The sequence below is a fragment of the Propithecus coquereli genome, unplaced genomic scaffold (genome assembly GCF_000956105.1).
Source record: "Propithecus coquereli isolate 6110/MARCELLA unplaced genomic scaffold, Pcoq_1.0 Scaffold58, whole genome shotgun sequence".
Lineage (NCBI taxonomy): Eukaryota > Metazoa > Chordata > Mammalia > Primates > Indriidae > Propithecus > Propithecus coquereli.
The window spans coordinates 3,162,097-3,188,453 of NW_012151729.1; the positions used below are offsets into that span (position 1 = coordinate 3,162,097).

The window sequence follows — 26,357 nt, forward strand, 5'->3', positions numbered from 1 at the left end:
AGAGCTCTCACTTTGGGAGGCTGAGGCAGGAGGATCGCTTGAGGCCAGGAGTTGGAGGCTGAGGCAGGAGGATCGCTTGAGGCCAGGAGTTTAAGACCAGTCTGAGCAACATAGCAAGACCTCATCTGTACAAAAAATAGAAAAATTAGCCAGGTGTGGTGGCACGTGCCTGTAGTCCCATCTACTTGAGAGGCTGAGGCAGGAGGATCACTTGAGCCCAGGAGTTTGAGGTTGCAGGGAGCTATGATTGCACCACTGTACTCTAGCCCAGGCAACCGAGCAAGGCCCTGTCTCAAAAAAAAAAAAAAAACAAGAAAGAAAAGAAAAAACAAAAACAGGCAGCAATCGCAGTAGCTGGGGTGGGCGCAAGCTGAAGTAGTAACACAGCCTTACATCTGTTTATGACTCTACAACTTGCAATTAGCTTTCAGAACTCTTATAAATGTGTTCTCACAGCAATGCAGGGATTGCTCCCATTTTATGAAGGAGGAGACAATTAAACTATGACTACAGTCTAGATTCTTTCCCTCTCAAGGTCGTGGGCAGAAATCAGCCCATAAATGAGGGCTGGGAGGCAGGAAAAGTGTACCCAAGGAGGGAAGTTTGGCTACAGGTGGAATCTACAATGTTACCTTTTTTTCTTAAGTACTGCTTATGACTGGTTATTTCTGGGTACTGGGATTACTTTTATTTTCTTTCTTTTGCCTATATGCATTCTCTCAAATTTCAGTAAATTAACACCTACCACTTTTGTAACAAGAAAAAAAATACAATTTAGATAAGAAGAAAAGAAATAATCACATATTCAATTGAAAGGTATTTAAACACATGAAACTGCTATGAGTGGCTGTTTCCTGAGTAGAAGAGATGGCAGGCTGGGGATAACCTCACTTTCTCTGACAAATTAGTCCCTAACACTGGAAATTTTTAAAATATCATATTAAAAGTGGTTTTAATATTAAGAATTAATTGTATTAAATGTACATATATTTTATATTTGTTAAATGAAACAAAATATAAAATGGAAAAGGAATCTAAGGTAGTAAGTTATTTCTCTAAAATACCTTGGGATTAATGATAGATTATGGCACAGTGAAATGTCTGAGTTACAGAAATATACCACTTTTACATTCACTTGTTCTGTAAGGCTCAGAACAGGCACCCACTGGTGCACTTGGACCTGCCCATCAGTCCCACGGTCACCTAATCTACCCGGCTGCAAAATCCGGCAGCTGGTGCAGGCCAGAGAGAGTCGGGTGGCCCTGGTGTTGAATTGCCTGTTGGCCACATGGCACCGTTAAGTGTGGTCGCTCTTTTTCCACTTGATGTGAGCTTTCCTTAAATAATTACAGACCTCACGGCTGAGACAGCAGCAGCTCCATAAGCAGCTCCGTGTGAAAGACACAGGGGACAGGGCTCAAGAATGGCCATCCAGAGCCTCAAAGAGCAACCACGGCCAAGTCTGCAGACCCCCAGTGTATCTGAGGACCCATGGACACCTTCCCTCCCCATGAACATTTTTTTAAAAAACTAAAACAGAGGAGAGACTTAAAAGGCAGTTAGTTTTACAGATTAAAAAAGAATTCAAGATGTAGAAAATAGTACTATGGAAAAAAGGAAGAAATAATTTTAGATATAATCTGTTAGCAGAGGACTTTGAATGACTTGCTCCTTTAAAAAAAAAAAATCTGGCCCAAAGTTCCCAATTTTCACCCAATCTTTCCACCCCCATGAATGACTTATCCAATGTTCCGTGATTCACTAGGGAGGTTGGAAATCGGGGATTCTCTTGCCTGGAGTTCCTCCTCTGCCTTCTCCTCCTTCCAAACCCACTCGTTTAAGGCACATGATCCCACGACACATTTCTTCCAACTTGCAGTTCAAAGAGAACTCAGCACCTGTCACCAGGAAAGGGGACACAACCTGGGAAGTTAAGAACCTGCAGCTGACTTTGCCCACTGGGCGCAGGGAAAGTACATCATCCAGCTGAGATGTGACTGTTCCCTTGCTCCATATGTCTCCAGAAACTAATCTTCTCCCTCTCTACCCAGTACCTGGTGGCTCCGCTGCAAGCAGAATTTACCAAAGCAGAACAGCCCCCACAATTCATAATCCTCAGTTTAGGACACTCTAATAAAACAGCTCCAGTATAGAAAGATAATGAGTCACAGGATGGCAGAGATGGGAGAGATTGGGAAACTCAGGTCCCAGAGAAGGGGCAAGACTTGTTTAAGTTCACACAGCAAAGACGGATAGCCCTGACCTCGCTCCAGACTCCAGGTACAATATTCTCACCATGACAATCTAATCTCCAGTGTAGCCGCGAAATTCTTGAAACAAGATTTTCTCTTTCCTGACTCTAAATTAAAGAGAAATCAATGGAAGTTACACTTTTCTGGGGGCGTTGCACGATTGCAACTGTTACAAAATCACACGAGGATATTGCAACTCCGAAAAGACTGGAGATCATTGCTCCAAGGAGAATTCAAGACAATCTGGGGAATTCGGTCTAGACAAGACACAGACATGAATGGCTGGAGGGCCCCTTTCAGAAACCGTCCCTTCTCGACCAGGCAGACTTGAGGGGCCACAAGTCCTGCATTCCTGTCGAGTTCCTGCAGCAGTGACCTTATTGGGCAAGGCACTGCAACATCCCTGGGCCTTGAGTTCTGCATCTGTAAAACAGAAATGAAAATCCTCGGGAGGATGTGAATTATGGATGTGAAAATGCTGTGTGAATTTCACAGTGATTGCTAAAAGGTACAACAGTAAATAGGAGTAATAATAATTATTACTATTGCAATAAGTATCATCACTGTCATTAAATTTATTGAGGATTACTCAATAAAGCAACTAAACTTCTCCGTCTCCCTTGGGTACCTGGTGGTTCCATGGGGCCTGGACCCACCGATTCCTGCTCTACTGTGCGAGGGACTTCAGTCCGGACTACAGATGAGAAGTTGTGCCCTAGTCTTTGTGTCAATCCTTGTGCCTCCCACTCCACGCCCATGGCCTGGGGATGAGCTGTACAGGCCACGGGGTAATACCACTCATTCCAGACTGCCTGTGAGGTCCCGGGAAAACCTAGTCACTCTTAAAGTCACCCTCCTTCTGAAACCTTCCCAAGACCTCACCATTCTCCAAGCAGCCTCCAGCTAGCTTCTCAGGCTGGAAATCTTGGTGTTCCTACTTGTGATTCTTCCAGACACTTCATTCATCCTGTCTGTTCTTCACCCTCGTGGGTAGTCCCCTCTGCTCAGATCCCCCCACCAGTCACTTGCCACTCACCCACCAGCCACACCACATGCTGGCCTTCCCCACAGCCTGGTCCCTCTCCCAGAGGCCCTTCCCATCATGTGGGTCAGCCCCTGCTCATCCTTCAACACCCTTTCTGCTACAAAAGCTGTCTGGACACTCTCTGTACTGGGCACCCTCCACGGCCATCTGCAGATCTGTTCTTCCAGGGCAGGGAGCAGGGCTTGCTCAAATCTGCAACCCAGCTTCCCGCACAGAGGGAGTGGTTGCTGCATGGACAGAAAAAGGAAGAGGTATCAAATGATAATCCACAGTTCTATTACTCATGGGCCCACTAGTTTTCTCCACTACGCTGTCATCAAACCATCTGGTCATCGGCAATGGTTATTAGTGATAATAACAACGCCCAGACACTGCACTAAGCTCTTCAGACGTTGTATCTTCTCATCTTTTCAACTACCCATTGAGATACATATTATTACCCCATTTCACAGGTGAGGACACTGAGGCCCAGACAGAACAAATAACATGCCCTGAGTCACTCAGCCGCTAAATGACAGACCCAGACCCAGAGCTTTGTTCTTAACCACGGTTCTAGTCTGCCTCCCACTGCCCTCAAAACCCAGACCCTGGGTTGTGCACATCACCTGGAACTAGCTGATAATGCTCCTCCTCTGGTCGTCTCGTAACTAGATCACTGAAAATTTACTGACAGGTCGGTCATCTGAGCGAAGGAGGTAAATTCTGGGGTGGGTTCTAAGCCCCCTCGTCCCTCTCCTGCTTGTCTCCTCACCCCTCCTTGAGCCTACCCTGCTCTCCCCATGACTTGCTGCACTACTCTGGGCCTACTCTGACAAAGCAGCCTCAACCCACTGTCCTCTGTGTTTGTCTGCTGCAGTGCCTGGCCCAAGGTCCACCACCACTACCCCTGGGCAGGAGGGGCCGCAGGCTCAGGAGAGATTGCCACATTCCTGCTGGGGGCTGGACCAGAAAGTGCAAGCCAGGCAGCCACTCCTTCAGCTACTAGGACAAAGAGCAAGGGCGGGAGAAGGCTGGAGGCCCAGAACACTGCCGAGCAGGTAGCTGGTGCCCACTCCCACGGGACAGGGGAGGAGCTATTGCCCAACCCTGAAGAGAAAGTGGTGTGAGGTCACTGGGGCACTGGGGCATGACTTCTTGGGGCAAGGCCCTGGTCATGCCTGCCTGCTGGGCCCTGGGGGCCTCTGTGTGGCTTGGTCAGCAAAGGAGCTCTATCTCCCCCAGCCCCAGCACTCACCCCCTGGGCCTCGGGTCCCTCATGGGAAGATACCACTTCTCTCCTGGGGCTGCTGGGAGAGTTAGTGAGCTCAGTGCAGTGGTCAGGAAAGTTTAAGGGCTTGGCCTATTTATTCATTCATTCATTCAAGAAACATTCAGTGATGCAAAAGAAGTTGGACTCTTACCTAACACTATGTATAAAAATTAACTCAAAATAGATCGAAGACCTAAAAGTAAGGGGGTGGGGAACCTGCAGGCTCAAGGCCACAGTCCTGATCCCCAAGTGCGGCCCCTTGACCAAATCCAAACTTCACAAAACAAAGCCATTTCTTAAAAGGATTTCTTCCATAAAATTTGGATTCAGTCAAAAGGCCACACTCAAAGATCCAGAGGCCGCATGTGGTCAAAAGCTTCATGACATTGGATTCGACAATGATTTCTCAGATACGACACCAAAGACACAGCAACGAAAGAAACAATGGGACTACACGACATTTTAAAACTTTGTGATTCAAAAGATACTATCAACAGAATAAAAAGGCAACTCATAGAATGAGAGACAATATTGTAAATCATGTATCTGATAAGGGAGTAATATCCAAAATACACAGAGAACTCCTAAAACTCAACAGTAAAATCCAAACCACCCAATTTAAAAAAATAGGCAAGTAACTTGAACAGACATTTCTCCAAAGAAGATATACAAATGGCCAGTAAGCACACGAAAAGATGCTCAGTTAGGGAAACACAAATCATAACTACAATGAGCTACGACCTCACGTCCATTAGGATGGCTACTACCAAGAAAACCAGACAATAATAACGGTTGGAGAGGACGTGGAGAAAACTGCACCCTGTGTGCTGTTGATAGGAATGGAAAAATGGTAAGGCCACTTTAGAAAACTACGTGGCAGTTCCTCAAAAAAATTCAGAATAGAATGACCATATCATCCAGCAATTCCACCTCTGGGCACATACTGAGATGAACTGAAAGCAGGGTCTCCAAGAGATATCTGTGCGTCCATGCTCTCAGCACCATTGTTCGCAACAGCTAAAATGCGGAAGCAACCCGAGTGTCCATCAACGAATGGGTAAGCAAAATGTGGCATATACATACAATGAAATATTATGCCACCCTAAAAAGGAATGAAATTCTGACATAGGCCACAACAGGGATGAGCCTTGATGATGTTAAGTGAAATAAGCCAGTGAAAAAAGGGCACATACTACGTGAAGACTCAGAGTACTCAAACTCACAGAGCAGAAAGCAGAATGGCGGTCGCCAGGGGCTGGGGCAGGGGGGATGGGACTATTGTTCAAATGGGTCCCGAGTTTCAGTTTTACAAGATGAAGAGTTCTGGAGGTGGATGGATGGTGGCAATGGTTGCACAATATGAATGTATTTAATACCACTGATCTGCACACTTAAAATGGGTAAAGATAGTAAATTTTATGTTATGTGTATTTTGCCACAATAAAAAAATTGGGAGAAAAGGAAAAACCATAAAAGGGAATAGTCAACGAGTTCAAGCACGCGCCAGGCCCTACTCCAGGTCCTGCAGACACGGTGGGAATCGGTCAGGCAAACATCTAGTCCTCGTGGAGCTTCCATTCCCAGAGCGGTGACAGGCAGCAACGAGGTACAAATTAATAAGCAAAAGCATCCGGGAGTGGTACCCGCCTTAAGAAAGAGAACAGGGTAGGGGGACAGACAGCAGGCAGGGCAGGAGGGCCAGGGAAGGCCTTTCCAAGGAGATGACACCCGAGGGGACAGGAAGGAGTGAGGGAAGAGCATGCCCGGCAGAGGGAACAGCAAGGGCAAAGGCCTCTCACTGCACCAGCTCAGAGACTACTTCTGTTATCACTCGCCACACGTGGGAGAAGCAGCGCACATAGCTGGGAGGGCAGTGAACTGGGCATCAGGAGTAGATTCTAGTCCTGTTGCCACCCGTCAACTGCTGCATGGCCTGGGACCACGACCAGTACCCTCTGATCTTTAAGGGTCCTGCTAAATCAAATGACCGTCGGTCCGGGGTCTGTAGGTGACATGCATCCTCTCAGGTTCCCCGTCCCCTCTCTTCCAACCCACTCACCTCTGAAAGCAATCCTGATGCCCCCACCTTCGATGAGCTGTCCCACACGGGGATGTGTGGCTGAGGGCCAAGGAGGACAGATACAGGGATAAAGACAAACATTCGAAAACTGATTAGCTGCAGGATCCTATCAAATCACGCTCTGGCCTCCACGTGCCCACCTACAACGTGGGAACACGCCTCTCCTTTTGCCCGTGACACGAGACTGGAGTGAAGATCAAATGGAAATACCAGATAAAGAAGCCGCCCTGCTCTACACAGGCATTAATTATAAAGCTGCCTTCCATCCGTTCTTTGGTCATTCGTCCGCTAAATGCTACCCTGTGCTCGGAACTGAGGCAGGAAAGACAGAGAGGGAAGGGAACCAACAGTTAATAACAGACACTCTACAAATAGCATCTGATTTTTCAGTACCAAAGCAGAGGTGTCAACAGAGGAAGTTTCTCAAAAACGTAGAAGCTTAAGGGCCTACTCTCACAAATTCTCACTCAATAGGTCTGGGGCAGCCCCAAATGTGTAATGATTTTTTTAAAACTACACTGTTGATTCTGATGAGCACTCATGGCTGAGACCACTAATTAGTTCTACCAAGCCTGGGAGGTAAGTCCTGTTATCGCTCCCATTCGGGAGCTGGCTAACTAGAGCACAAGGCAGCTATCTAACTCCTTAGATCACACAACTAAAAAGCCACAAAGCTAAGATCTGAACCAGATAGTTTCACTCTAAAGCCCGGGCTCTCATCAATCACTAAGTACACTGTTTCTGAGGCCAGCCAGCATTTGCCTAACCACATGCTCTTTGTGCTACCCCATGCAGCCTTGGAGATGGGAAAAACAATACCTCATTTTTTCAGACCGAATTAACTTTCAAAGAAAGTTTTATGGCTAGACTAACGCCTTATTCATCTGGCATCATCAAGGAATAATGCGTGCTCACAATGAGCAAAGTTTATAAATAACTTGGAATGCCAAAACTTTTTCCGGCTTTTGAGAGACTTCCTATGTTTGATGGTAATACCGAAATGTACTTCACACTTTCTTGCTTCCTCAAAGAGAGAACAGGGAACAGAATATACCTTTCCTCGGGGATGATACGCTGTCTTTACCACCCATTAGCTTTGTGCGTTCATGCAGTCATGTGTTCAGGAGCGAGCAGGGTGTGCAGGACCCCCTTGGCTCTTCGCTAAATGGCCCCCAGCTGCCTTCGGCGCTGCTGTCCACATGTCTGCCTCTGGTTCGGCCTCACCTCTCACCCCACACAGGCACACAGGAACAGAGCTGATTTGCAGCTTCCAATGTCATGAGGCCTGGATGTGACCACCCAGCTTATAAGAACTGTGTGCAAACTAGGAGCAAATTGGCCCTAAGTGGAAAGGGTGACCAGTAGAACATATGAGGGGATTCTGAGCAAGGAAGATGAATACAGCATGGAGTTAATCCTCTTGGTCTGGACACTGTGGTCACAGGTCCCCAAGTCCTCTATTGGTTCCCCTTTCTTCCCCCCGAGTGGAGGTCAGCCTGCCTAGTCCCTCTGGAATGGGTGGTTGGGCAACGGCATGAGGCCAGTGCAAGTTGCAGGTTTTAGTCTCCCTGGAAGATGTGGGGACGTTTGACCAGAAACCTCCCTGCAGATACCAAGACTCCTGAAGCTCTGAGCCCCTCCCCAGTTGGGCCAGAGACATGCCCTGTGACAGACTGGATTCCTAACAGTGACTTAACCTTCCACAAAGACCTGCGCACTGGAGGTATATTCTGATCAGGGGTCCTAGTGGCTCCACAAGTGTTTACTTTTGATTTCTTTGTGTGCAAGGCTTATCTTGGTGACAAGGGCAGTGGGCTCCTGGTGGGGACTGTTACAATACCCCTGGACTCACCTCACCCACACATCCGAGCACAGCACCCAGCACAGAGAAGGGCCTCCGGGCAAGGCAAACGTTAGATGAATTTTCTGAACAATCAAACAGCATTTGTTCATCCATTCGGTCACTCAATAAGCATTGATTGGGGGCCTACAGTGTGCCAGGGAGTGATAAGTCACTGGGGGATTTGATGGTGAACCGGCTTGATGAGGTCCCTTTCCCTGGGGAGCTCCAGGCCTGACTGGGTAGAGAAGAGAGAACAGTATCGAGTAAACACATAAACTAAGGTTTTAATAGGCTGAGGCTACAGTTTTGCATTTAACCACACTCCAGGGAAGGCCAGGGGAGGAGACAGATCTGGCATGCAGTGGGCCCTGAATAAATGGATGTCCTCCCCATACAGATCCTCCTCTGCACCCCATCTCGGCTGGGAGGGCACCACTCGGAGCCCCCTGCACCCTGTGCCTTCTCTCCCACATCCAGCAACTTCCACCGGCCCCACTGATGAGGCTGGGCCCAGGCCCTACCGCCCACCCAGGCTGCACCACAGACATCAGTCACCCCACTCCAGTCCTTTCTCTGTGCTCAGCCAGACTAGCCACACTGCAGGGGGCAGCACCATGTGCTCTGAAGCCAGGCAGACCTAGGTTCAAATCCCAGCCCTGCCACTTCCTACCCAGGGGACTTGGGGAGAGTCACTAAACTTCTCTAAGTCTCGGTTTTCTCATGTGTCATAGTACCAACCTCACTGAGTAGCTAAGGACTAAAAAGAGAACGCACCTGAAGGTCCTACCTTAGTACCCGGTACGTACCAAGTAGTATCTAAGCGTTGGCTATTGTATATGATCACTGTTATTAATAATAACAATGATGATAGTGAAATCCTTTGCTGACTCCCCACTGCCTGTCAAGTCCAAGCCCCTTACCTGGACATTCAAGCTCTCCTCCTTAGCCCGTTTCCTCAGTCTGTCACCTGGGTGACAGCGCATAGAAGGAAGAAAGGGGACACAAGGCATCTGTAACAGACTGTGGGATCGCAGCGCAAAAAGGGGGCAGTTCTGCGAGGGGGGTGAGAGGAGGGAGCACCTGGGCTGGGCCTTGAAGGATGCAGCTGGAGATGAGGAGGAGGAACAGACACCGCGTAGTGATCACCGCATCACCTCCTGGTGGAGGGGAGGGACTGCAGACCAGCAGGGGCACCATGACTCTGGGTCGGTCTAGGGCCACCCAGTTGTAAAATGGGGATACCAGTGGGGATTGCTTCATGGGGTTCCTCTGAGGTTAAATGCAATGTGATTATATGTGAAGAACGTAGCACAGGGCCTAGCAGAGTAATTTCCTGAAAGGGCTAGTGGTTGTTAACTGTTATCATCATCATCATTACTGTTAAAGGATATGGTTGCAGACGAGGCCAGATGGGGAACCCCTAACACCAGGGTTCATGTTCAGAATATTATATGGTTCTGTTCCTGCAGCAGTGGGAACAGTGAGGCATGGCCACGTACACAGGTGTCGACGAACAGATGAACTGTCGGATGGATGGGCAGATGAGGCCTTGAATGCCATGCCCAAGAGCCTGCTTCCGCAGGTCCTGCAGGTGTTTTGAGCAGGGGCTGCTGTGGTCTGGGATCACTAGCAGCATGAAAGCCAGGTCGCCCTCAGTGCCAAGGAGCTAGGGGCAGGGCCTCCCCAATGTTCCAGGTACCACACTTCCCCTACGAGGAGCCTGAGACCAGAAATAAAGGCGTGAGCAGCCACGTTGCCAAGGCTGTTTGCCATGGCAACATCAGGGAGCAACTCGTGGGCCGGCTGCTGCAACTGCTCAGGGCCTGGCTGGTTTCTAACGTCTTCTCGCTCTCCCTCTGCTAAATGACTGTGTTCTGCCAGGCAATCACAAGGAAAAAATACGGCTGCAGAGCTATCAGGGAGCATCCATCTCAGCCAAGCAGGGCTCGCCCGGCTGAGTTCCCAGACAGTGGATCCCAGACAGTTGAGGCCCTGCTACACAGAGCCAGCCCTGGCCGAGCAGACGGCAGCCAAGGGTCCTGTCCTGCCTCTGCTGAGCAACCTGCAGGCATCCCCTGGGCTGTTCCCAGTCTGTTTCCTCACTTCAAGGTATTAAGCAAAATGGTCTCTGAGGCCCTCCCAACTCTGGGAAAGCTCAAGTTGACATCTACGTTTTACATTTTACATTATCGTCATTGTCACCATCACAATAATGACTACCATTTATTGAGTGCTTGCTGTATGTCAAGCAATGCTGCAAGCCTTATTTATCCTCTGCAGTTATACTATGACTATCCCCAATTTTGTAACTGGGGTCAAAGAGATTAAGATACTTGCTCAAGGTCACACAGCTAGTAAGTGGTAGAACCCTGATTTGAACCTTAGGTGGGTAAAGTCCAAAGCCCAGAGCTCTTAACCACAATCTGATATTTCTTCTCCTCTCTTCAAGTGGCATCCAACTGGATTTGGTTTCCTAAGTCAGTACTGCAACACTTGCTAAGGCTGGATGGGATTCCTCTTCCACTCCCCAAGTACAGGGGGATGGAAAACAAAACACTCCAAAAGAGGAAGCTCAGGGCCTCAGCAGGCTCAAGGACCAAGAGCTCAGGAAAGACGAATAGTAGGGTGCGTGTTATATTTGTGTCTTTTAATATTAACAAGGCTACTATAATACTAACTGAGCATTTCTAAACACTTTACAGGCATTGCCTCAATTAGTCTTTACTAAAACCCTTTAAAGTATGTGTTACTATCAGCCCGACTTCCTAGATGAAAAACCCAAGGCAAAAACAAAATCTCTGCCAAGGCCACAGGGCTTGTCCCAAGCAAAGCCCAGTCCTAGAATTCAAAGCTCTCTCAGCCACCTAAACAAACAATTAGAGGAAATGTTTGTTTTCTTACCTAAAACACCAAGCAGCAATTACAGGTCTTGGGGGATAATTAATCAATGACTTTCTCCTCCCATTTGTAAAAGTCTCTCTGGTCTCCTACTCTAGATTTGGGTGGCAACTCCAGCTGCCACCACGAGCCTGTAGCTGCCGTGCCCAGCCCAGCTGTGTGACGTCAGCCCAGGTCCCTCCTCTCTGAGTTCTGTGGACAGAGGCTGCCGACCCCTCAGCCCCGTGTCCCTCACTGGGTGGTCCTGAGCATCTAAAGAGAAATCCAATAGGCAACAGCAAGGGGTGCAGGTGGGGCCTTTGGCATTCAGGAAGAAAATGCAGCCTGTCCAGGGGTGATGGTGGACCTTGCCCAGGGCCCCACAGCCACCCGAAGCCCAGCCGCCCTGGGCAACGGTGACTCTCAGAGGAAAACCCACCTGTCCCTCCCCCAGAGCCAAGTCCTGACACTGGAAAAGAACTGGTAGGGGAGCCAGGGGCCTGGGCCTCCTCCAGCTATGTGGCTTCTCCTCCCGCACCTCCGTGTCCCCTCTTCTGGAAAAGGCAAGGTGGACCTGATGCTCTCCAAGGATTCTTCCAAGCCTGGCAGGAGAGGGAGCTGCTCACATCCAAGGTTCAAATCCCAGGTCAGCCACTCACTAGGTGTGAGACCCTGAGCCACTGACCTAACCTCCCTGCACCTCAATTTTATCACTCACAAAATGGGAAAAACTGAGCCAACCTCACAGGGTTGTTGGAGAAACCCACACAATAGTACCCATAAGTCTGTTTGCAGATACACACTGAAACATTCAGGGACAAAATGATGTATTGTGCAGGTAGATGGAAGTAGAATGGCCACAGGTCGGTCACAGTGGAACCTGGGTGACAGGGGCATGGGGGTTCACTGTACTGTTCTCACCACTGTCTACATTCCATAGTAAAATGTTTAAAATATGAAGTCCTTTTCAGAGAACCTGACACCTAGACATAAAAAATTCTCTTGTTCAAATACTTTTCTACTTAATGGGTAACCACGTGCTCGTCCAGGATAAAAATAATGCTTTCTTGTCCCCCCAGAGCTTTCAATCCAGTTGTAGGGGTACGAGCACACACTGATACCACGAGGTAGTAAGCGGCACACACCATGAGGGTGGTAGAGGCAGAAGAACAGGTAGCTTCCAGGGCTTTCCAGAGAGGACAGGCTTTCTAGCAGGGGCTTGAAGTCCTGGTAGGCTACGAATACATTAAAACGGCAGGGATGGAGATGGGGAGAGAACATTCCCGTTCATTCCATGAGCACTTATTAGTCCATCCCTCCTCAGGAACACGTGGACTGAGGTTATAAAACGAGCAGCAGTGTCTGCCCTGCAGAGGCTCATGGTCCAGCATATCCATTCACTCTTGAGGATTTATTAAATGTCTCCTATGTTCCAGGCACAGATCTCTTCATTGTGGGGGAAAACGGTGAATGAAACAGACAGAAATCCTTGCCTTTGTGCAGTTTAACATTCAGGAGTGATTCCCTAACTAACGCTTAATGTGATCTCTCTGAGAAGAGATTTATCTACAATTTGGTGCTTATTATACGCCAAGCCTGTGTTACGTGTCTTAAATCCATGCTGTCGTTGTTAGATTTTGATTGACTCTTCATGAGAATCTCATATGGGCAGTACCGTTTGTCACTGTTTTCCCACATGCGGAAATGGAAGCTCAGATAGGTTACGTGACCCGCCAGAGGCCTCAGCCGGGAAAGCAGAACCAGGATCGAAGCCAGTAAGGGGATTCCAGAGTGGGTCCTCAGCCAGCCCTGCACACTCCACACGGGGGATGGAGCAGCTGGCCTGCAGCGGAGAGAAGGCATCACCAATGACGGAGGTGAAGACAGAGGACACCGAAAAGAACAGCAGGAGCCCGAGCCCAGGGAGGAAAATTCAGGGCATATTCTGGGGCAGGCCAGGACCCCAAATGGATTGTCTGCTTTAGACAACTCAGGATAAAGTCAGGGGCCGAACTCTCCAGCTTCCTTGGACATCAGGTTATAGTTTAGGCTTTAATTTAAAAGTACTCGGGAGCCAAGATATCAAGCTATGAAAAGACGTGGAGAGAACTTAAATACACATTACTAAGTAAAAAAAAAAAAAAAAAAGCCAATCTGAAGAGGCTACATACTGTATGATTCCAACTACATGACATTCTATAAAAGGCAAAACTATTGAGTCTGTAAAAAGAGCAGTGGTTTCCAGGAGTAGGAGGAGGGAGAAATGAATAGGTAGAGCAGAGGGTTTTTCGGGCAGTGAAACCACTCTGCATGACACTGCAGTGGTGGATGCACATCATCACGCATTTGTCTAAACCCGCAGGATGTACGACACCAGGAGTGAACCCTAATATAAATATGGACGCTGGGTGATGATGGAGTGTCAGTGTAGGTTCATCAGTTGGAACAAATCTACCACTCTGGTGGGGAATATGGATAATGGAGGAGGCTGCGCGTGTTGCGGGCAGGGGTATATGAGAAATATCTGTACCTTCATCTTGATTGTGCTGTGAACTCAAATCTACTGTAAAAAAATAAAGTATCTTAAGAAAAAGTATTGAGGAGGCATGGGAGACCTGTGAGCAAAGGAGGGACATCAGACATGCACTGTAAAAGGACTGATCTGCCAACAGGGCCAAGGACAAATGGGAGAAGACAAAGCCGGGTATGGCAAAGATCAGTTTGGTAGTAACAGCAAGAATCCCGTCGTGAACTGACCAGGCCCCAGGTCGGAAGAAGGGGAGAGGAAGAGAAAGGCCAATGCAATCCAGTTGATTCTGCATGAACTGAGTATGCATGGGACGGATATGGGGCACTTGACTACCTTGGAGGAGGACAGATAGGAAATGACTCTGCTCATTCTCTTCCAAATGATTTCATTCAGGTTCCCTTCACGCTCACATAATAAGAATGATGCTTCTCTTTTTTATGTAAAAAAAGAGGGCACGCATGAAAATTAGCACTTTATACTCAATCCCGTCCTTCTGGGGTGCTTCAAAGAGAGAATTTCCAAGTTTTATGAGCAGCAGGTGAATGTTCACCTTACATACATACATGGTATTATTTCATTCCCAACCCTGGGAGTTAGGGCCTATTATCCACATTTCAAGGATTGAGACTGAGGCCTGGAGAAGCAACTTGGAGAAACAAAGGGACTCTGCTTCCGTCTAGCGTTCTGTAATTCTCTCCACACAATGTGCCTCCATTTGCTCTTGGTGTGCAAGGTATTAAAAAAACAATGATGAACAAAAAAAAGAGTATCCCTGTCTTCAAGGAGCTTGGAGTCAAGCGGTCTGGGAATGTTGCCCACTAATCCTGGATCTTCCGCGTGCTCAAAGGTAATGTAGGTAACGCAGTCAGCAGTAAGTTTTCTGAAATTGTCAGATCTGTACCACTGTAAGATAGCACCTACAGTTTGCAGAATCTCTGTGAGAATGAAATGTAATAGTGCAAATAAAAGGCTCAGAAGAGTGCATGGGAACTAGAGGACACTCAATAAATATCGCTGATAATGACGATGATGAAGGAGATGAGAGCCGTGAACATTGCAATGCTCTCGCGATGCGCTCCCAGGCCTGACCCCCCATTTGCAAGGCTGCTTCTGACTCAGGCCAGTATTCTTTCTACCATTTCAGAGAGAGAAGGAAAAGGGTGACTCACATGGTGGCAGAGTGGCACTTCTGGCTGGCCTGCACCTGCTGGGGAGGGCAGGGCCCCAAGGTAAAGGGGAAACATGAGCCCCCAGGGCCCAGCTGCCGGGCCAAGTCACCTTTCCTGGGTTTCACAGGCATCCCAATCATTAGCACCAGCCAGGGAGCCCCGGTGAAAGTGGACGCCAGGTCTCCGGTGAACATGGCCCCTCCTGGGCTCAGGTGAAGAAGTTACTGTCCCTGGTCTCCCAGAGATGAAAAGGTAGACAAATGCATCCAGCAAAGGACAAATGTACCCTGCTCCTACACAGGGCTAGAAATTTGACTTGGAAACAAGTTGGCCCTGGCCTCAGGGGCTGTGGAGGCAGCAATATTTCAGACCTAACAAGTGAACACTAGGACTTCAAGCCCTTTTCCCAGTTTTCCCTGTGGCAGGATGCTCAGTTCCAGCTTTAGAACAATGAGGGGACAGGATATCAATTGCAAATGGGCCAAGTTCACAAACGCCGTATTTCACAGAACAAATGGCCCATGATCAGAAGGGAAAAAGTTCAGCATCACAAGTAATCAAAGAAATGCACATTAAACCGTAAGAGTGACAGAATTTATTGATGAACAGACTGGTAAAAATGAAAAACAATGAAAATACCAAGAGTTATCTGGATGTGAGAAACCAAGCGGTCCCACACAATGCTGGCGTATAAATTAGTACAATCTTTCTAGAAGGCAATCCAGGAAGGGGTTTTTACCAAACGTCTGCACAGTCCCTTTGATGGAGTAATTTCATTTCTAGGAATGTAAAGGAAAGAAAAAACATATATACACAAAGATACCCATTTTAGCATTGCTTACGATAGTAAAAAAAAAAAAATTGTAAACAACTTACATGAGTAACAATAAAGGATTGATTAAACACATTTTGGTTCAACTGTCAATGAAATAACACGTAACCATTAAGATATCACGTAGAACATTTATTGATTGAAAAGATGTTCACAGCATCTTGGTTTGGAGGAGAAGAATCAAGTTACAAAACAGTGTGATTCCAAGTTATAAATTAGTACATTCAGAATGACTCCATTTTTGCAAAAAAAGATGTGATCTACATGAATAGAAAAGAAAGAAGTTTGGAAATATACATAAAAAATAGTGGTTATCTTTGGGTCATATTACATAATTCTAATTTTTTTCTTTATGCTTGGCAGTATTTTCTAACAATTCTATAATTAAATATTTTTAAGTGACAAGGGGTTGGAACAGATGATTTCTGAAGTCCCTGCCAAGTCTGACATTTTGGGCATCTATGACCGATGTCCCAAGCGACTTCAAACGGCCCATATTTAGTGTGGGCTTACTTGTGTGGCCTTCAGAGCGTGAGCTTTTGTCCACAGCTGCAGCCCTTTGCATTCCGCTCTCCCCACACTCACTGCCCAGCTGTCTCCCCTGCCAGCCTGGGTCCTTCTGCTTGGCAGGGCCCAGCTGTACCCTGCCTGTAATCCATGTGCCTAGCCAAGAGCTGAGCACAGGAACACGGCTCAGCATGCTGACAGGTGCCATGTGGGCACAAAGAGGTAAAAGGTACAACTCAAGCTCTAGAATCTTACTGGACACTGGACTCACACATAAAGTGCTTGGTCGTATAACACAAAGAAAACCATAAGAGAGAAAGCAGGGCAAGCTAGGCTGCGAGGCTACTAGAGAAGGCCATGCAGGATGGGTGGGCAAGGGCACTCCAGGCAAGGGACAGCCTGAGCAAAGGTGAAACCACACAAAGTCCTTTGGGATAGATGACCCAAACCTTTCCAAGACACTTTCAAAATCCTTGTTCTGCGAAATTTCTGTACTTTGGTCCCAGTGGGTAAAAGTTAAGTCTCCTAAACAGAAGTCCTCCTTCTAATCTAAACCCTGGATTAGCCACTGAACACAACAAAAATCTTCTGGACAAAGACAATGAATTACTATTCTATCCACTTTCTCCCAAAGCTCACAAAGGGAGAAATGGAGGAGAGGAGGGTCAGGGAAGGGCAAGGGGAGGAGAGGGGTCACAGGAACAACCAGACATCTCACATGCAAACAGTGCTCACCCCTACCACCAAGCCACTGGATGCTCCTGCCGGCACCGCCAACCCCATTTGACAGATGGAGGAAATGCGGCTGTGAGGGCTAAAATGGCTTGCTGCGGGGTCACCCAGCCAGAGAGTGGGGAAGGTGACTCCACTCAGGCCTTCTGACTCCAAGTCCAGTGCTATTTCGAGGTAACACACAGGACCTGGAGTCAGGAGCCCTGGGTGGCTCTGTCACCCTCTGGCTGCGTGGTCCCGTACAAGCCGCTCACCCCTCACGGCCTCTTTCTCCAACTGTAAAATGAGGCGGCGCACAATGGTCCGCCCAGGTCCTCTTCTGGCTGGGCTCCATGAGCCTTCTAGGGGCGGCTGCAAAGCTCGTCCTATCAATTACATTTCCCAAGTTGGGCTGGCCAAGATCACCAGAAGATCCTCGGCCTGTCACGTGGTTACATAAAAAAAGCAAATGTCCCAGATTAACTTTCATTGCACTGATCCTACTGACATGTGATTGCCCAATTTTCTAGTTTCCTTGGGTGAAATATCCCTGCTGGCTAGGCTAAAGGGGCAAATAATTATTGTTGAGTCCAACACTGAAGATGGAATTAAAACAGGTAAGGTTTTTCTTGCCATCGGGTCTCTGAACGAGTCTCCGGCTCTTTCAGGCCTCCCTCTCCCGAGTCTTAGTTAAGAGATTCGGAGACGCCCCCAGGCAATTGATCAGGACAATATCAAGGGACAGTATCAAGGGACAGTATCTTCCCAGGAGCAACTCTGCCCCCCACTCCCGCCCCCGATCCAGTCCCCCTAGCCCAGGCTGTCGGCTCCGGAGCTACAGAGGCTGGGACCCGCCTTCGGCGCAGACACCGGCGCGGGGCGTGTGACGGAGCCCGGCGACACGGCGGGTGCTCCACCGCAGTTTCGTCAGAGGTAAAGGTACGCGCCCGGCGCGCGCACACACAGACACCCGCGCGCACAACCCGCGGATCACACTGCCCCCAGACCTCGAGAAGCGCAAGCACACGCCGCCAGCCCCTTCGGCCTCTGCCACAAACCCACCCGAGCGCGCCTGCCACCGACCACGCGGCCCCGCGGCTCCCCGACGCAGCGGCGTTCGCTGGGGGCTAGGGCCGGCCTTCCCCCGCGCGTGGCGGGCTTCCTCTCGGCGACACCCCGCCACGCCGCGCCGTCCCAGCCGCCAGCCCGAAGTCGCCACCCGGAGTCCGCCCGAGATGAACGTCGCGGCTGCTGCCTCCCCTCCAAGTCGCGTTTCACCGCAAGGAGTCAGCTTGCAAGCCTCTCCCCGCCCACCCGGTCCCATGACAGCTGCTGCCGCCCAAAGACTGGCAGATTATTACAAGAAGCAAAGTTTCCCTCTCTCTCCTCCCACCTCCCGCCCCCCCTCGCCTTCCCCCTCCTTTCCAGTGTTATGCAAAACGGGCCGGCACCAGCGCTCCCACTCCAGGTACCAAACCAGCCCCCGGGAGCCGCGCCCGGTTCCGCCCGGCGGCCCCTCTCCGCGCCCAGGCGTGCCCCAGCATCCGGGGTCTCCTCCAAGGTTCCGCCGCATCCCCAGCCTCCCGGTGACCCGCGGCCGGGCGCCTGGAGAAAAAGCCCTAACTCTGGAGCCAAACTTTATGCTTGCAACAGGCATGGGGTGGGGGAAATGGGGGAAGGGGTGGGGGGCGCGCACGCCTTGTGCAGACATTTTCGGTAGCTGTTTGTCCCAGCACCTCCCCTCTCCCGGTCTCCAAGCCACCGGCTTCCTCGGCCCCCCCCGCCGCCGCCCGGCACACCAGAGCACCCTCTCCTGTCACGCGCGTGTCGCCAGTGGGGCTCCCAGGCTCAGCCTGAGCCCTGGACGCCGCCTCGCATTCCCTTCCCCCTGCATCGAGGAGCGCGCGCCGGGGCCGCGCGCCGCAGGGGGACCCAGGCGCCCCCAGACAGTCCTTCCGCCCCCATCCTGCCCGGCTTTTCCCCCAGGGGGCTCCGCCACATAGCAAAACCAGGAAGGCGCTATCTCCGCCCGCACGTCCACGTGCCCCGCAGACCCCCAAGCCCTTAGCCGGCAACCGGCAGGAAACTCCGCTCTGCGGGAGCCGGTGGGGACCCGCGGGGGGCCAGCAACAGCACTCGGGGTCCAGAGGCTGGAGGACGAGGGGACTCCGGGGACAGGAGCACGCGCCTGTGCCGGGGCCACAAGTCCACGTGAAAGTACGGCAGCAAGTGCCGGGCGCTGAGGGCGCTCCTCCAACACCCAGCGCCAGTCTGAGGGTCCCCCACACCTTGGCGCGACTCCACCTCCCCAAGGAAGCGTGGTAACCCCCAGCTCTGCCCGCGGGGGGGCGGACTCCAAGCGGCCGAAGCGAGACCCTCCCCAGCTGCCGTAGCGCCCCCAGCGCTCCAGCACGCGCCGGGGGACCTCCAGTTCCCAGCCCCCGTAACGGAGCGCATCGCAGGGCGCGCGGAAGGGGGGCTCTGCAGCCTGGAACCCCCAGTTCCCCCAGTGCGTCCACCGCTGCCTCCCGGCCTCTGCAGCTGCGGCTGCAGCTCCCGCAGCTCAGCACCCCTGGCCGCGGGCCCGCGACCCCGGCGGGCCGTACCTGCGTGTCAGCGAGATAGTTAAGGAAGAAGGAGGAGAGCTCTTCGTCCAGCAGCGCGCCGCAGTCGTTCCCCGCCATCTTCCAGCCGCGGCTGCAGCGTGCGGCGGAGTCAGAGCCGAGCCGGCCCGGGGGGAGGGAGCGAGCGAGCGAGGGAGGGGGGAGGCGGGAGCGAGGCCGGCGGGAGGCGGAAGGCGGAGCTCGAGCCCCCGGCTGCCGCAGGGCCGCTGGCTGCGGAGGCGGGGCCGCGCGGCGCCCGAGCGAGCCGGGGGTCGCGCTCCCACTTTCCTGCGCAGCGTCTGGCGCCGCGTCCCGTTCCCGCAGCCCCCGGCCCGGAGAAAAGCGCCCGCAGCCGGGTGGCGGTGCCCCAGCCAGCAGCCGGCTGCCTGCGCAGCAATGCGGGCAGCCCCCCGCTCCTGCCGGAGAGAATCACGTTGCGTTCGCGCTGGGCGGGCCCTGCGAGACAACCTGCTTCTGCACAGCTGGGGAAACTGAGGCTCGGGGAGGCGTAGGACCTCGTCTGAAGCAGCGGGGCACTTCAATAGCAGGGAGGGAAAGGGCAGGTCTTACTCCCCGGAGGCTTGAGTTTCTCTACCTAGGTTACGAAGCCGGAGAGGGAGGGAGAAATTACCATAGTTCAAAGGCTGAGAAATCAGAGAAGGCTTCTTGGAGGAGGTGGCATTTTTATCTTTCCCTTGAAGGATGCGTCCACCCATATTCTGTTAAACCTCGCCATCTCTCTCCTGTCACCCCCGACACCCTCCCCCCAAAAAACTTCAATGACTTCTCTTAAGGTGGCCCACAGTAGCTTTTAGTGCTGGTTGTGAGCACTAAATACCACAATGACTGGCAGTGAGGTCCTACCAGCCTCCCCAGGCCTTGAGAGGAACTCTCTCACAAGGGGCCTCTACACCCAGCAGCCATTCACCTAGTAACCACATCTTCAGGGCATCTTTTCGGATTACCCCTCAGACTGTCAAGCCATTCCCTCTCCTCCCACGCCACCGTCATGGGCTTCCTAAGCTCTGCAGGCCTTTCCTTTAGAAACTGGTAACAGTTGCCCTTTTACATTTGTTTCCCTGAAGATTTGATCTTTGTGTGTCTTTACTAGACTCCAAGACCCATGAAAGCAGGGCCTAAATCTGCTTTTGCACTTAACTGTATTTCTAGTTCTTGGCACATAGTAGTTGCTTAATAAATAATGTGTTAACTGAAAAAGCTGCAGAATTTTGGTCCTCTGCCACCACCACCTTGCACATTGTACAGATAAGGAAATTGACAGTCAAGGGTGCACATGGAGCAAGTGCCTGAGCCAGAACCAGAACTCAGGCCTCCTGACGCCAACCTTGAGCTCTCAGCACCATGCCCTGCTATGTGCCAGGCAGGAGGTGAGGGCACGGCCTGGATAAAAGCAAGAAGGCGGGAAGATTTGGGCATGTTTTATTGGGCACGCCTGCCTCCTGCCCTCCTCCCACCCCACACACATAAGGGTCACCCCACCCAGCCCTCCCAACGAGGTCTCCCAGCCAGAGAGGAAGCAAAGGGAGAGTCCCCAGCACACCTGCTCAGACTTGAACACCATAGCAAGAGCTTCCTTCTTCTCCAGCCTAAGGTTCCCAGAACCGCAGGCCGTGATTTCACTCTTTGGGCTTAAGGCCAGCATGCTTTTAAGGAACAATGCATTCCAACAGAGAGCCTACCTCAGAGCACTAGGCTGGGACTCAGGAGTTCTGGGTTCTGGTCCAGCCCCTGCCACGTCTTGTTCCAGTATTGGGCAACTCGGGAGGTTGAGAGCGTGGGCCATGGACTCACACTGCCTGGTTTGGAACCTCAGCAAGTCACTTAGTCTCAGGCCTGGGTTTCCTCATCTTCACAAATGGGGACCTTACAATTACTTACTTCATAGGGATGTTCCGATGATTGAGGAGACAGTATATGTAAAGTGCTTGGCATGGTGCCTGACCTCATGGGGAAAAATGCGAAGCCCTCTGCTTCTCTGTTTCCTCGTTTGTTAAAATGAGGATGAAATGTATATCCCTTGAAGTCACTGGCCGGTGTTACTTGCCTTCCTTCCAGCACTAACGGGTTGCTGGCTTACCTTGGACTCCAGGACATTTAGATTTGGATCTGAGCCCCAGTTTCCGCATCTGTAAAATGGGGATAACAATGGTGCTGTTCCACACAGGGATCTTGCGAGGACCGAACAAAATGATGTACATAAATTAAACTGCTTGACCCAGCGTATGACACATAGGAAGTGTCCATTGTCACTGTCATCATCACCAGCATCATCACCATTAGCACTAAGGACTTGAACTTTCCCAGGGCCCCATTTTTCTGCTGCTGCCCTGGGTACCAGACTCAAGAGTCGTCTGGGATGGTTTCCAGAGGTGTCCCTACCAGATCCAGCCTGGCCCCTGACTGGTTTTAAGGCCAAACTTGGAGGGTCCCCGAGGCCAGTCACCTCTAGCCTTGGCCTTGCAGAGCCGTGGTGCCATTCAGTCCCTTGCCTGGGGAGGCCTCGGCAGCACTTTTCCAGAGGCTTTTTTGTTTTTAAAACTCTGATGTTGACAGAAAAGCTCGCAGATTGCCTGGCCTCGGCCTCAGGGGACCTTCTCGCTAATCCCTGCTGTATCCTCAGAACAGGCTTCTGGCTGGCAGGATACTTAGCTGAGAAAGGTCCCCACCTGAGATATCTAAGGTCCTTTTCAAAAGCATCTTGTCCCAAGAATTCCTTCATTACAAGCCACCCACGGAGTTTCCACCCCTTCACCCTCTCTAGCCCATGGAGGAATTTGAAGTTCTTCGTTAAAAGCCCTCAAGAAACCTAAGGTGATAGCTGATCTCGTGCCCTTTGCTTCCCCTCTCTGAGGCTGCTTTTCCTACCTATAAAATGAAAGGGCCGAGCTAGATGAACCGCTGTGGAATCCTCCAGCCCAGATGTTGTGGTAGTTTATAGATGTCGGCCCAAACTTAGCAATTTTCTGTACTAAGCATGTGCCAGAACACCTGAGTTTCCACCATCTCTAATCCTTTCGGCAACCCTCAGTAGAGTAAATCGTGATGTCCATTTTATGAGTGAGGAAACAAAAGCTTGGAATGGGTTAAAGCAATTAGTTCCAGACCAAGCCGTTGGAGACACAGCTGAGATTTGAACTCAGGTCTGTACACAATCCAAGCCACAGACCCTTGAAAGGGAGTGAGAAAAACCTCCCGCCAGCTAACCACTCCAGGGAAGCTAGAATGTTGGCACGTTTCTTGTTTTATTTTATTTATTTATTTATTTTTTTGAGACAGAGTCTCACTCTTTTACCTGGTCTAGAGTGCCATGGCGTCAGCCTAGCTCACAGCAACCTCAAGCTCCTGGGCTCAAGCAATCCTTCTGCCTCAGCCTCCCAAGTAGCTGGGACTACAGGCATGCGCCACCATGCCCGGCTAATTTTTTCTATATATTTTTAGTTGTCCAATTAATTTCTTTCTATTTTTAGTAGAGACGAGGTCTCGCTCTTGCTCAGGCTGGTTTCGAACTCCTGAGCTCAAACAATCCGCCCGCCTCGGCCTCCCAGAGTGCTAGGATTACAGGCGTGAGCCACTGCGCCCGGCCTACATTCCTTGTTTTATGACTTCCAAGTAAAGAGCAATAATAATGCCAAACGTGGACATCATGTGACTTGAATCCTATCTTCTCTGCCTTTTTATCAGCTTTGACTTCCCTGAGATTAATGAAAGTGAGCCCTATGTGTGTGCCCAGTGCAAATGCCAGAACTCTCCAGCCTCCAAGGAAATGACTACCAGAAAATGCACCTATTTGACTTGAATATCTTAGTCACTACCAACAAACACTCAAAAGAAAACACATCAGCATTTGCTCCCTTCTCATAACAGGACAATGCTTTATCCAGACACTACAGCTGTGGTTCTCAAACTCTGGAAGGCATGACGGTCACCTGAGCCCTATCACCAGAGATTCCAATTCAGTAGGTCTGCAGTGCGCCCAGGAATCTGCACTTACTAGGCTCCCCTCGATGATGCTACTGCAGGAGACTACCTATCATTCAACAGATGTGTAATGAACACCTACTATGTGCCAGCCGCTGCACTAGGCAGCCTGGATAAATCAGGGAACACAACAGCTGCAGTCTCTGCCCACGCTCTGCTCGACACAACCGCTTCGTAAATTTTTGTTGAGTGAAGGGGGGCCGTGGGACATGGGTCTTGATAAACACTGAGGTTTCTTCCCAGCCACCCACAACTCTGTGACTCTATGGCCCAGGCCAGGGAGTGAGATGCTCATCTGTTTCCCAGCTTCTGTCCAGGAGGCAGGGACTCAGGCCAAGAGGAACTAAAAAGGCACCTCCTTTGTGTTATTAATTCTGAATGCCATCTCCACCTCCCATTGAATAAAAGAACTGTAGAACCGTGGAGGGGCAGTGGAAAGGTGTTCTCCAGGGCTTCATTGAACAGGTAGAGGAACGTGGCCGAGGTCACAAGCCTTTCTGTGACAGGGCCAGGACTAGAAGCCAGGTCTCCAGATTGTGTGCGTGGTGCTCAGGTGGCTTCCGTAGGATGAACTTCTCCTCCTTTAGAAAGACATCACCTAGATGCGTCATTTGAGGGTCATTTCGGGGTGGGAGCCTTTGGCATGTGAAAGCCCATCCTAAGCAAGGCAATCCTTTGTGTTAAGCAATGCCTTCTTCTTCCTGTAGGGTTCACCTATGAACTCACCCGTACATTTAAGAGAACTGTGTAGCAGGTCACTTTCTCTTTCATATGCTACAAGTGATTAAAGGGCTTCCAAATCAGCAGCTGAGGGGCACTAAGCAGCCATTAAGGCAGCTACTACTGTTTCTCAGTTTTGCAAAGGGCTGTTCTTCATTCATCCGCCTCAGCCCCTTAAGTAACAGGGCAAAGCACGGCAGTGAGGAAGTCGAGTAGGGGTAAAAACATGTGCTTTTTCCTAACCTGCTCACAGAGCAAAAGATCCTAGACAGGGCCCTTCTTATGCCCATTTAATAGATGGGGAAACAAAGGCCCAGAGATGTGAGATCTGTTTTTTTCTACAGAGATCCAAATTCTACCAGGTCATTATCAAATATATATACACATTATTTATATAATATACATATTACAATGATATATGATACATATTTATAGCAGAACAGCAACATTTAAAGAGACAGTCACCTGACATTAAAAGGCAACATGGTTTATGTTTAGTTGACACTAAACTAAATTTAGTATACCTGTCAAATAAGGCAAGCAGATGGACAGAATACCTGAGCACCCGTTGTTCTTTATACTTTGTCTCTTACCGACTTTGGAATCTTAGGAAAATCACTCCTTGGTGAGAGTCATCCTGTCTGTCCCACCTGACCTAGAGTTTTGTGTGGATCAAGTTCCCTTTACACAGGACTTTGAACTTTACATTCATTATCCTAAGTCATCAACAATGCTTCTTTGGGGAATGTATCCTAAGGGTCTGATTCAAAAGATGGGAAAACTACCACGTGATGTTTACACATACTTTTTGATTCAACAAACATTTTAAGATTCTGTTGGATGTCACGTAACTCACGGCTCTGATCGCCATCGTGTGTGGGGGAGAACTGCATGTCATCATGCAGTTTGGTAGGGTATCATAAGTTCTTCAACAGAGAAAGTTGGAGGGCTGGAGACTGCAGGGGGTGAGGGCCAGTGAGAGTTGGAAAAAGAGCCCAGGGGAGAAGTGGGGTCCTGAGCCAAGACAGGGGAAATGGCAGGAGGGATATGAAGGAATGGGTGGGTACAAGCCATACTTCAGAGTGGGAATCACGAGGTTTTGGTAATAGGCTGGACATGGTGCGGAATAAAAGGGAATAGTTAGGACACGGTTTCTGGCTGTGTGGATGGGGGTTCTTAGAGGAAAGGTGGTTTGAAGGAAAGTCTCTAGGGGGGCGGTTTCAGATGATGGTGGGGACATGGAACATCCGAGTGGAGACATCTAAGGAGAGCACATTGATGCCAAGCAAAAATTCGGAAGTAACCTCAACATCTAGTAAGGCAGGACGGTTCAATTTCATACCTAGGTGCAGATAGCAGACCAAAGCTCATGTATGTGCACAGAGAACTGTGTCCAAGGATGTTCACTGCAATATTGTTAATTATGATAAAAATATAGGGTACTGAAAAATTGAACTGTGATGAGATGACACGGTGGAATTCTAGTAGTGAAAATGAAAAACGTCCTCCCGCCTCGGCCTCCCAGAGTGCTAGGATTACAGGCGTGAGCCCCCGCGCCTGGCCAGAAAAAAAAAAAAATGAATAACATCTACATGAATCCACACAGATACATCTGAAAAACAGTGAGACAAGCAAGCAGCCTAAGGATACATACAGTATGATGCCACTTATGTAGTATTTTAAAACATGCAAGACAATACTCCATAATATTGGTCAATACATGTACATGAAAAACACAAACTTGGGACAACGAAAACACAGATCAATTTTAGGAAAGTGAGAGGAGAGAGGGATCTAGAACTGGCTTCATGGGTGTGTAATCTGTGCTGTAGCACTGGGACCCACACTTAAAAGGGCCCCATGCTTGGTTTACGCTCTGCTGTTGCCATCTTGAAATTCATAATGATTTTTGAATAAGGGTCCCTGCACTTTCATTTTGC

At 50.0% G+C, this 26,357-nt stretch overlaps 1 protein-coding gene across 2 annotated transcripts in view; it reads right to left on the reverse strand.

Moving 5' to 3' along the window:
- The window catches only part of PPARGC1B (peroxisome proliferator-activated receptor gamma, coactivator 1 beta), a 100,325-nt gene extending 80,461 nt beyond the window's left edge, over positions 1-19,864 (reverse strand). For both annotated transcript variants that reach the window (XM_012658254.1, XM_012658255.1), the window contains exon 1: positions 19,702-19,864. In XM_012658254.1, the coding sequence (XP_012513708.1) occupies positions 19,702-19,779 (78 nt within the window). In that variant the 5' untranslated portion in view covers positions 19,780-19,864. The remainder of the gene's footprint in view (positions 1-19,701) is intronic.
- Positions 19,865-26,357: the final 6,493 nt, after the last annotated feature.